The following is a 12,815-nucleotide window of genomic DNA, read 5'->3' as shown; positions in this document are numbered from 1 at the left end:
GGGGAATGGATTTGCAAATTAAAAACCAGCAAATGAAAGACAAGGACATTTGTGAGAATTCTGGACTGACTACAGAGCTGAAACTTTTCCTGGAACAGCCCAACAGAGACAGAAACAGTATTACTCACAGAGGGGCAAAAGCAAGGAAAGACAGGTCTGAGCTTGGTTCCACAATGGAAGTAGAAAGAAAGGTGATAATCTCTATAAATTTGGAGAGGTATCCTCTCTTTTGGAAAATGCTATCACGTATAAAGTCTGTTAAGAACCTCAGGGCCAAAACCACACTGCTCCAGGAGGCAGATCCGAGGATGTTCCATGGAGGTAGTGCCCACCCAGGCACTGCAACACCAAGATGCTGGATGCTGAGGCTGAAGGAAGTGCTGTCAGAACAAGTCTCCCACTGGAGCAGGATAGTATGTGTGAACCACTTTGGAGGACTGACTGGAAATCAACATCACAGAGACAAACAGATTGACAGCAAGGTCCTGAATTTTAATAGAAAGGTCAGAATTTGAACAAACATCCAAAGTACAGCAAAACCTGAAGAAAATCCCAAGCATCCTTTAAATCTGTAATAATTTCAGTGTCAATTTTCTGCTGCTCTTGAGAATGACATAGATGCTTTAGTGTGTTTCAGCAAACATAAATTAACCCCTCTAGTAGTAACTGTCTCAGCAGCAGCCCATGCCCATGCAAATGTTGGCAGGTGGATTAAGATGATCCACCAACTTCATATGCAAAGCAAGGAAGAGCAACAGACTTCATTTGCCAGTGGTAAACCTACACCTAGTAGGTTTCACCCCCTGAATTCCTACAGTAATTTCCCAATTCTTTATAACTTTAATATTCCAAGACTTTTAAGAGGCTATTACACATAGAACACCAGCTCCAAGAAAGGGTCACAGATCCAGAGTGGACTGTTCAGCCATTTTGATGTATTGGTGAGCTAATTAAAAAAATCATCTAGGACTTGGTCTTTATTGCCTGGGTTCCTAAGCAAAATAAGTTTTCTGTGACCATATATCTTTTCCTTTTTCCTTCTGTGCATGTGTGTCTCTGTGTGGGTGTGGGTGTCTGTGTTGGTTCCTACTTTGTAACTGCAGATCCCACTGTGAGTTTCAACCAAATTTGAGTGAGTAACACTGATCTCAGAGATACTAACCTCTTATGAGTTCCATGAAAACAGCTTGTGGGGTGTAACAGAGAGAACTCTGTAGGTTCTCCACTGAGTGAAAGGCTGCCGAGTGAACAGAAGCCATTACTCTACACAGAAGTCTCCATGTTGGAGAGAGATGTTATAAAAGTCTCAACACCAGGAGAAGCTTAGATCAGAACTCACATCTTGTTAGGCATCAGAAAATGTAACCATGACTTAAATCTTCTGGAAGTCAAGCTTCATTAGCTCTGCAGCTCACAGACCCTCTTGTTTTCAGCTAGAAGATGGCAGGAAGGATAAGGTTTGCCATTTTTTATTTCTTATTCAAAATCACTTCAATTTCACCAAAATGTCCCCTCTTAGATGTGACTTATCATGGAAAATATTGATCCTTTTCTGTCCCCCTCAGAAAGTGCAACTTGAGAGCACATGAAAATAACAGCTGATCAATGACCATAATCTTAGCAAAAGCAATAAAAATAATACCTGTGTGAGAAGCAGGCTGAGGGTGCATGCACAGCGTAGAGAAAAGAAAAAACATTATCAAACAGAGCAAACACATCTTTATAACCCTGCAGCAACAAAACTCCTACCACCTTATATTAAAATACCATAAGAAAACATTACAAACCTATTATATGAAGAAGCAGAATGTTGCTTAATGGTTTTCTCATTGTTCACTGTTATTTCTGTGATGAGTTGCTATCTATTGCTATTGTCAACACTCATTTACACTAGTGGATGTATGTGTATTTGTGTATGAGGACAGATACACAAAATCTGGTACAGGTCCTCAGGTGATGTAAATTGTCGTGGCTGTACTGACGTCAGTAAAGATAGATTTCCTCCAGCAGGCGATTTGCTTTTCTGTATGTAAAAAGCACAGAAAGTAGGTGCTGTTTCAACTTTTCTCTTAGACACTTACTGTAGACAAATGCTCATGCAAATACATTCTCTCTTCTATGTGCAAATATACATATCGCCTTGGAATACACATTGCGAGTAATGACAGGAGCTTTATGCTGCTTCCTATGCTGAAATTTATAAAAAGGATCGTTCCTGATCTATCTGCCCACTCTTACCTGTAACAATAGATCTCCAACTGGTTTGCTACAGATCTTAGAATACAGAGATGAAAGGGACTGTCCAGCATCACAAGTCTGTTAAAAATACATTTAGGAGGAATTAAACTTTGATCTTAAGACTGTTAGTCTGATGCTCTAACTAAGAGGTCTTAAACAGATTCATTGGGCAGAACAAATCCAATAGTCAAGACTCTCATTTTCTCACCTAGGGCTTAGTTAAATGAAATTACAAACTCCAGAATAGACGAATACAAGAATAATACTAGTTTGTTTCAAGATACACCTCTTTGAGTGAAAAAATTTATACATAATTTAAAAAAATATATGAAAAAGAAAGGGAAAATGGTCACATTTCAGGCTCTGTCTTCATAAATGACTCTTTTCTTTTCTCCTTATTTGCTCTTATATGGTTCCATGGAGTGTGGACCAAGTATCAATCACAGGGTACAGGTAATTTTACAACAAATGAAATATTTTCCATCTGTTAAAGAGAGGAATATTTCTGGCTTTCTATAATGTTTTCCTAAGGGAGAAACAACAAAAGGTTTCATAACTGACAATGGAAAAAGAGAAATAAACCACTCCTGAACTAGGAAAGAAAGGAGAAAACAAGCAACCTAACAAGGCATTTATAGGGAAAATAACAGGAAAGCAGAAGATGAATAAACCCTACATACAGAAAGATTAAGGTAGAGAGACAGTAGCTCTTTTTTACTGTTTCTACTTGGATTCCAATGCAGAAGTAAAGAAAATAAAACTGGGAAATTTCTACAGTCTAACACAGCTGTTTGTCTAGAGGTGTTTCTGCTTGCAGAATTGTAGTTCATTTTATCATGTGAACACTTTTTTTGAATAAGTAGGTAGAAGCCATGATTAATAGAAGACCAGACTTCTAGCTGACATGCTCTGGTCTGGCACCATCTAAGGACTAGAAGACCATCCCAAGGCTAGATTTCTCTGGCTTACTCTGACTAAAAGTGCAAATAATTTCAAATATGGTGTAGGTGTGAATGTGTACAGTCTATGCCTCATATAAGTAGCCACTTGCTGCATGCATAAACCGTATGAATCATGCCTAAATTGTATATGCCTGTGTGCGCATCATTTTATGAAGGACATGGAAGTATCAGTTGCTTGTTGCAATCTCAGAACAACGGGTGTCCTTCCACACTGTACGTGCTGCAAAGAATGGGACAGCCAGTCCAGGAGTCACCTGGCACTGAGTCCCTGGCAGGAATTCTCAAGGGCATTGTTAATACCTATTAATTTGGGACATTTTTCCATTTATACCTCTTTCAAATGGCCATGCGTGAATTCTTTTGAATGCTAACAGTGTTGTCATGTGAGCCCATTGCTCCTAAAGTCCTCTCATAAAGCCTTACCTTGGATCTGCCTGGGAAGTGACACCAAATGGGCCAACACAAAGCATGTGGAAGAAACGTACCCGTGCCACCAGGGAAGAGCAGCCTGGCTGCAACAGAACATATAGCTGAGTGACATAAAAATATCACTGTCTTATCAGAAAAACAAAATAATGCATTTGCATCCTTCCTCATTTAAGCATTAAAAAATTCACCTTTTTTGCTAAGCCCTTGGCTTCTCTTGTTAAAAGATGGGTATGAGTCTTTGTTACTGCAGGTACTGCTCTAACTGGGCTCAGGACACAGATACACAGGTAGTATCTGTCCAAAGCACCGCTAGACAGTATTTCACACAGATTCCTTCCTTGTTATTACTTCCTGAGGCTCCCATCCCGCCAGTGAGATTTCCCGCAACAGTATTTTCAGCCTTGACACTGTGTTGCTCTGGACAGGACTTTATACAGCATCATATTGAGGTGCTGTCCCTGTGGAAGGAATTCCTTATGCCGTCTTTACTCAGCAATTTTATACCTAGAACTTCACCCTGAGCCCTTCCTAAGCTGAGACCTTTTCCTTCTCTCACTTATCTGTTATTTCTTAAATATTGTTGTGAATCAGTAATTCCATATGCCTCTGCCTGGGATTTTACAGGCCCTGCTGTAGATACGACGCAGGTGTGTTCATGTCTGAAAGTATGTCTTAGGCTGATTACAATGTGAATGGAACCAATATGGATGTATCTTTAAATGGGACATAGTCGCAGAGAGTCTACTTTCTTTTTATCTCTCGTTATGCTCTTCATTTCAAAATCATCTAAGCAGGGCTTTAGCATCTGTGTACCTATGCCAATGCAGACCTCTGTCATTTGAAACCAGCTTACAGCACTCTACCCCAAATAACTTTTGATGCTGAAACGGTACATTGCTAGCAGGGATTTGCAGAACCCACAGCAGCACCAATGCAACTACTTCTGCTGTGTGAAAGCTCAAGGGAGTTAAACCCTGAAACAGGCTGGGAGAAATCTGAACCTGAAAGAATGAAAGCACAGGGCAAATGTAGCATTCCTAGTGCACCCAAAGTGAAAGGAATGGGTACCTGGGGTACACAAGCCATTCAGAGTTGTTCTGGTTTTCTTTTTTTTTTTTTTTTTTTTTTTTTTTTGTGCTGGTGCAATGCGCAAATATAGCAAAATATGTTAATAGTAAGCCACAATATTTACAGTTATTGTTAGTATCCATTGAAATCAGTGGGATTTTGTCTAATGCCTTTACCCTGGAGATAATCCATAGAATAGAACATTAATGCATAGTTAAAAAGAAGAATTATGGAAAACAGCACCTCTGCATATGCAATATCTTCTTTTTAAAGTTACATAATTGAGCTTTTGAAATTAAACAAAAATATAGCAAACAGCCTCAGACCACAACAGCAACTAAGTGACTCTAACATTGTCTTTTAAAACTTGCCTCTTTACTAAGATAAAAAATACTATCCTAAACCAATACCAAATAAAATAAAATAAAATAGTTTTCAGCCCAATGCAAATCTAGATTAGCTTTAAGACCTCTGGGAAAACCTGATTTTAGAAAATTTCTTCCAAGAGTTCTAAGAGTTTGTTTTGCATGAGGAGATATCTCATTGAGCAAACACAGGCTAATAATTTATTAAAGGCAGTACTTAGATTCTTTATGTCATGCTAGACAAATACTGTTTCTATGCCTTGTTTTCACTGTTGGTGACACAGTTAAAAGAAGACTTTAATGCCACTTTAATGCAGAATGTTTGTAAATTGCACCCATGTCTTTTGATGGAAGGAACTATAACAGATTATTAGCTATTATTCTAATTGTATTTATGGAAGTGAGTTTTTCAGCTAATGCAGGGGCTCAAAATCTGAAGCCCTTCCATAGGCAGAGCTCCTACTGAGAGTTTAACTGATAAAAACCAGCAGGATTTGGGCCATTTAGACTTAATCTGCTAAATTCAACCCTGTGGCATTTTCCTGATACTCAACGAAAGGTACTGGAGATTGGCAAAGAAGGTAGTATTCTGATAAAGAAGGGAAGGAAAATTTATACTCACAGGATTTCACGATACTTTGGGATGGTCCCTTAAGACAAGAGGCTGCCTAGTAAGGGTGATCTAAGCTATGCTAATTTGGCAACCTGTATTTTTGAAGCAAAACATTCCATGACGAATGACCTTATTTTTTTGTTTTTAAAGCTCTGAGGCACTTATGCAATAGACTCCTAAGGTAGAAAGAGACAGATGCCGCGGAATAATAATCAGCCTAATTCTTGCTGAGAATCTCTGCAAAAATCTTTCTCCTTGCCTCTCCTTTCATAGGTAAGCCCAGTGATACCTTTCTCACACAATGACATGCAGCAACAATTAGCGGGCCTCTGCATAACTCAGGAATTCTTTCCTTTCTAGAGATGGACTTGGTTTTTGTACTCTTTTAAAATGTAGGCTTTTATTTTTTTTTTAATGGCTTTTAAAAAAAGAAAACTTATCAGTTTTCTGGTAAAAGCAAACAATGAAAATAACACTGAACTTCTCCTTAAAATAAGAGAGATGCTTCAGTTGTTTTTTCTTCCAAGCCCCTTACAGAAGACTGCCCCAGCATGTCCAAAAGCTCGGGTCTTCAATTCTATCCAGGGCTTGAGGTGAGCTGGGCTGAAAAAAAACCCAATCCTGACTCAAAATGAGCAAAATCCCTGGGCTGTGTCTGAGGTGAGAAGGGCCAGCACAAGTACACTTAAACATGCTGCCAGAACCTCCTGTTTTGTGAGAGGCAGAGGAAATTCCATTACTGAGCAGTGACAGCCAGGCACTGCCTGGGTGCTGCTTTAACCCTTGCTTTCAGCCACCGCATCCTGACATGCTAAAATATCATTTCTGTTCTGTTTAGAGTGGCCATTTTCTGTAGCCAACAGTCAGTTCCTAAGCTCTTGGCTAAGAGAAAAAAATTTAGATAACATTGAATTTCAGGGTTTATAATAGAGGGAAAAACATGTTTAGATGTGGGGAGGAAGGAAGAGAGTGCAGATACCTAGTCTGTGTAGGTATTAAAGTATACATCCCCTGCTGTCACACAAAAGCAAAAATACAACTCTCAGGTTGGCCAGCTGGATCATAAGGGATATTGGGCATGCTGTCAATAGGTGGTGAAAGATTCCTCACCCTCCATCCAAGTTGTCTTTAAGTTAGATTTTGCAGTCTCTTTGATTTCCTTCTAACAGCCAGAGATGAGAGGGGATGAAACCCAGCATATACAATCAATGGGGAGAAAAAAAAGAACCTGCAGGAGTCAGAAATGTAGATTGTTTTGCATCTCTCATATTTCCTTTTCTATACAAAGATTTTGGTTTGCCTAAGCTATAGAAGGAAATAGAAGCAGTCTATTTTAACCTTCCTGAGTGAAGAACGCTGCAGGGATTGCTCTGTTATCCCCAGCAGCAGCCCTGACTTTCCACAAAAACGGTCTATCTATCTGTCTATCTGAAATATAAAGATTATCATATGATATACCAGCGATCAGCTGTGTTCTTAATGCACTTCTCTTTGTGCATTTTGGTATGAAGAAAAAAATCTACAATTCCTCCCCCAGTCAAACCCCACTGCAAAAAAAGCTCAGATAAGAAAGAGGTATTTAAACTTATGCATAGAAATTGATTCTTCAATCTGTGTAATGACGTATGTTAGAAACTCTGTTCAGAAGAAAGGAAAGCCCTTGCCAATACGATGTTTCTAACAGAGCCTTCACTGCAGGGGTTCACTATTGAAAAAACAAAGAGGTTGATTATGCATTTTTAGATGGGTTTCTTACTGTTTTGACTTCAGTGACTTATCAGCTATGCTATTCTGGATTTACACCAATTGGCATGAGTTCAGGATCTGGGCCTATGTCTTTTTAAAACTCCATCTATTGCATGATGAATAAGGGCCAGATCCTGCAAATGCTTACTACCTGTATTAATACTCTAAGTAGCCCACTCACTTCCATTAAGTTGCGATTGCAAAATTGTGTCTTACAGTGCAGTATTTTAGAAGTATGGATCTGTCTTTTTCGATTCAAGCATGCCTTGACCATACATACTCCTTTGATAGTATTCCTTTCAGTAGTAATTTCTCCACTGATTTTCACAGAATCACGGTAGATGCTTAGCTGTTATGAAGTGGTGTAACTCTACTTACACCGCAGAAGCTGGAGCTGAAAATCCAGCTCCATGTTGTAGCTATGCTTGTGTATTCAAAACAAACATGAGAGAGAAGGGGCCCTTTTATTTAAAGTGTCAGACAAGGAAGATGTTTGGGGCTATACAGTGTGCTGCATACTTCATTTGTTTTGACATTACTATAACCAAAACAATAGAGTTCGTTCTAGGAAAGAAATTCCAATCTAGTTTTACTACTTATATTAGCCTCTTTCTTACATAAAAGAAGCCACATCAGAAACTATGCTTCTCTTCCTAACTTCACTAACTCTGGCTTTCAACCAGAAAACATTCCCCTGCTTTCAAAGTGCCTAAACAAAGGACAATACAATACTGAGCGCAGCTGTAATTACCAGCTGGTAAACTGATGGCGTATACTGGATACGTAATCCAAGAAAATGTGACTCTCAGTAGTAGCCTCTTCTACCACCTCTAGTGCTGGAATGCTCATCCCTGTTTACCATACATGCATGCACATAAACCATTATCAGTATTCAGGAGTAGTAGTCACGCTTTTTTCACTTAAGAGGAAACACCAGCAAAAAATACTTTGTCCTTTTGAAGAGCTGGATCAGTATCAGGTGCCACTCACCAAAAAAAAACCCCCCCCCCAAAAACCCCAACCCACACACAAGTGCAATAAGCATCCTAAATGTCAAACATATGTACAGCATCTGTATCTCTACGAGCATCGTGTGCAATATAATGCATACCCTAGACACCTTACATCAGCGAGGGCAGGAAAATCCCGGCTCACTCCAAGGATGATGGGGTTTTTCTACAGATACCAGCGACTTAAGGCAAACAGAAGCTGCCACAACGCTGCTGTCTTTTGCAAAGCTTCTCCCTGCCTGGGCTAAACCGCACTCATCTGCGATCAAAGACTCATTTATTTATGACAGACAATGAGGGCACGGTGCTGTGTGTGAGCACCGCGGGTGAGCGGCCCGAGCGGGTTCAAACGGGTCACGGACACTTGTACGTTAAAATAAAAGCGGTGAACTAGGAGGCAAACGCCTCTCGGAAGCAGCAGCAACCCGGCTCCTCTTTGCACTCCGCCTGCTCTCCCCGAGAACGCATCGAGGGAGGGATTCCCCACCCACCCACACACTGCCTCTCCCTGTGCAAGGCTGCAGGGGGGTATAACCCAGTTCCCTCTTGGATCCGGGCCCGGGAAGAGCCCGCTAATCTTCTGTCCCCCCCCCGCACCGCCCGCCAGCCCTGCCCGCCCCCTTCCCCCTTCTCACTTACTCCGGTCTCCGGCTCAGGACGCCTTTGCCGATGGCCTGGGGGGTCTTGTGCTGGAGCAGAGCGGCGCAGCAGCCCTTCTCCCTGCCGTCCTTCTCCGCGGGGTGCTGGTGGGGCTGGAGAGGGGGGTGCTGGTGGCCGGGAGCCCGGCCGCTGCCGCCGGGGCCCGCCGGCGCCTGCTTGCCCGCCGGCGGCGGCGGCGGCGGCTGCTGCGCCGGGAGCTGTTGGTGGTGCTGGAGCGGGTCGGGCTGGCCCGGCGGCGGCGGCGGCGGCGGCGGCGGGGGCTGCTCGGGCGGGGGGCCCTGGGGTGGCGCGGGGGCCGCCGGCGGCTCGGCGGGGGCCGGCTGCTGCCCGCGGAGGTTGCGGTTCTCGGTGCTCAGCTCGTCCAGCCGCCGCTCCAGCTCGTCGATGCGCTGGCGCTGGGTGTGGATGAGGCTCTGCTGGTTCTGCACGATGGCGGTGAGCTCCTTCAGGTAGAGGACGGCGCGCACCGGGTTCTCCAGCAGGCTCTCCATGCCCCGGCTGCCGGCCCGGGCCCCCCTGCCCGGCCGCCGGCGCTCCGGCGAGAGCGGCGCGGGCTGCGGGGAGGCGCCTCACCGCCCCACGCGCGCGCGCGCGCACGCACGCACGCACCCGCGCGACCGACGGCCGCTCGCGCGCGCGAGAGAGAGCGAGAGAGGGGAGGGGAAGCGAGGCGAGGCGAGGCGAGGCGAGGCGAGGCGAGGCGGCTCGCGCGCCCGGCTCGGCCCCCGCGCGCCACGCACGGCGAGGCCGGGGGAAGGGGAGCGGGGCGGGATCCGCCGCAGAGACCCCGCCCCCCACCCGACCCCCCCGGCCGGGCCGCGCAGGCGCGGGAGGGTGGCGGGGGGTCCCGTCCCGGTGCGGGGGCCGGGCCGGTGCTTCTGAGAGGAAAGCTGGCGTGGCGGGGCGCCGCCGCCGTGCCCCCCCCACACACACACTCCCCCCTCAGCGAGGCGGCGGGCGCCGCTCCGGCCGCGTCTGGGAGGTGCCGCGTCGCTCCGCTGCGGAGCGGCCGGTGCTGAGGGGAGCCCTCGGGGAGGGGCGGGAGCCGGCAGCGCCTGCGGGGCCCTTCGCAGCCTCTCCAGCACCCGTTCTTCTCTCCGCCCCGAGTGGCACTTCTAGGTGTTGCTATCCTTTTTTTTTTTTCCCAGGGCGACTTAGTGATTTCTTTTTTTTTTTTTTAAGTGACTTGAATAATTGAGGCTGGTTTTGGCTGCCCTGCTGATAACGGTCCTGGTTTTTGCTTACCTTGTTAGCGTGCAGAAGGCAGGGCGAACTCTGAACCCCAGGGAAGGACTTACAAAGGAAAACGCATGTTAGAGGAACCTGCTTGCTTCCTTGCAAGTTCATCACTCCTCTGAGTCTTTGGTGTGGTTTAGGTTCTTAGGACTCACTGTGGAGTTTTGCTGGGGGTGTGGGCGCTGTGGATGTAATACCAGAGAAGTGACAGGTGGGGCCTTTGCTGCTAGACACTGTGCAGGTTTTCTTAATTTCTCAAAAATAACCTTCCCTTGCCCTTCCTCATCCACTGCCTTAAGAGTTCACAAACTTACAACCTTGGGTCTGAGAAACTGTGTGCTTTCTATTATATTTATCAATAAGTAACCTGGCTAAGGGTAATAAACTCCTGTTTATTATGATCCATGAACAATTTTGATGATTTCCATAAAGCGTAAAAAAGAGGTCTCCTTTCCAATCACTGTGGGTGCTGAAGATCCAGGAGGTGTAACGAGCAGTCAGACCTGATTTTAGGCCAGCATGTCAGTAGATTTGACTGAGTGTCCAAAAGGTGTAAGGCCACAGAACAAAAAGCAACTGTTTTTAAGTGGGTGATTTTGAGTGTAAAACTACTCTTGTTTTGCCTTTTCAGATCGGCAAAACCTGCACCATAGCAAGGGTTTCCTGAAGTGAGGAACCAAGTAATGTAAATGAGATCTCTGATTCAGATGAGCTGAAAGGTGTGTTTCCAGTCTTTTCTGTTCACAGATAGCCCTGGGAATGTAAACTGATGCAAACAGGATCACCAGGATTAGAAGCTGTTCACAGACTCCTCCTAAAAAAGAACTGCTATTCACAGTTCTCTTGCAAGCACTTAGATGTGGCTTTGGGGGATCGTGAAACGTTGCCATATGTCCCCTGTGTGTTGGGGGAAGACCTTCGAGTGAACTCTAAGGAGCAAGAGCATTAAAATCCCACGCACTTATGATTTTATTGGGAAGTTTTAGGGGAGACCTTCCTCCATCTCATTGCCTAGTGTGTCATTAATGCTTTGTGACAGGGGATTGACTGAGCAGGAACTGGCATTATTTAACAAGGAGAGAGATGGTTATAGGGGAGTGTGAAAAAAGGCACACACAGAAAGACGGGGAGGTGAAAACACCTAAGCTATATTTGGGGAAGAGTGGAAGTGATCATTTGGGAAATTGTGCTGGTATGCTGACCTTTCAGAGACACTACTGAGCAGCATCAGTTCAGTCTTGCCTCACAGGAACAGAGTCCAGGGACACTAATGGAAATAACGTGCTTTTGGCATTAATACATTCTGGGAAACAACCAGGGATGTCTATGGGTACGCCTTTTGGCATTAATACATTCTGGGTAACAACCAGGGATGTCTATGGGTACGCTCACATGTGTATGTGTACCCCCCCCACACACACACACACCCATTGTCCTTGTTAGGAGAGACTTCAGGCAGAGATTATCTTGCATAATAGAGGAGGCTGTTTTAACTCTTAAGGCAAGCCCTGTGCAGAGTTCTGTCTTTGCAGTGGATATCATGTTCCTTTGTAGCTCAGCTGGATAAAAGCAACAAAGAAATAAGGGTCATAGACATAGTACTGGCCTATCTGGGTATAGTCAGCCAGGTCGTGGCTTGTATTCTTAAGGGAATACTAACTATAAAGAAAAAATCATCCTGGTTTGGATGATTGAGGATGGGGCAAAACAGCATGGAAGTCTTCTGTCATGATGCTTGAATGCCTATCAGAATATGTGACTTTTACTGCGCGGAGTGGACCCGATGTATTCATTCACTGTTTCTTCACCTTTAATTTGCTCGACCAGCCTCATTAGCCTGGTTTCTACTAATAAATCTTTGTCATAAATTAAACAGATACCTACAGCCATGGATTGGTAAGCTAAAAACAAGCAGGCTAGGAGAATCAGAAAGAAACCTGTTTACTGTGTGGGTGTGGTGACTGGTGGACAAAACTGGTGAGACCAGCCTTGACCTTCCAGGTTTCTACAGAGAACAGGTGCCAAAGGAAAATGCAGCAGAATGTTTTTGTGCCTAACATGAAAGACTATGCAGGGATCTCCTTACAAAACTTCAAGAGGTAATAGAGTTGCATAATCCTCTGTAATAAGAAAATTCAGTGAAGACAGGGTATTCATTCAGGAGGAATCTGCAAAGGATATCGGAAGGAACTGAATGTCATCTTCCACTCGGTAAGCAAGAATCCTGCATAGCTAGGAACTCTTTTATCCAGCCATTGTTGTGTCCCTTTGATTATGCTGCCACAATACCTAGCATACATCATTTGCAAAGCTCTGCACATCAGTGAAGTAAGCTTTGCTGTTCTGTAGAAGGTGAATGTTAGGATTGTAGCCATCAGAAATAGGGAAATAGGGATACAGAGTGGTTAAATGACTTGTCCAAGCCATGCAGGAAGCTGGGGGGACAGATCTCTGATTTCAAACATCTTTGGCATTTAGCCCAATCTTC

At 44.4% G+C, this 12,815-nt stretch overlaps 1 protein-coding gene across 4 annotated transcripts in view; it reads right to left on the bottom strand.

Moving 5' to 3' along the window:
• Positions 1-9,701, bottom strand: part of IQSEC3 (IQ motif and Sec7 domain ArfGEF 3) — a 107,079-nt gene extending 97,378 nt beyond the window's left edge. For 3 of the 4 annotated variants that reach the window (XM_030040596.1, XM_030040595.1, XM_030040594.1), the window contains exon 1: positions 9,071-9,701. In XM_030040596.1, the coding sequence (XP_029896456.1) occupies positions 9,071-9,582 (512 nt within the window). In that variant the 5' untranslated portion in view covers positions 9,583-9,701. The remainder of the gene's footprint in view (positions 1-9,070) is intronic. The other variant, XM_030040593.1, reaches the window with a different exon arrangement.
• Between the last annotated feature and the right edge of the window lie 3,114 nt (positions 9,702-12,815).

This window comes from Aquila chrysaetos, chromosome 17 (assembly GCF_900496995.4).
Source record: "Aquila chrysaetos chrysaetos chromosome 17, bAquChr1.4, whole genome shotgun sequence".
Lineage (NCBI taxonomy): Eukaryota > Metazoa > Chordata > Aves > Accipitriformes > Accipitridae > Aquila > Aquila chrysaetos.
This window is presented reverse-complemented; position numbering and strand designations above follow the sequence as displayed.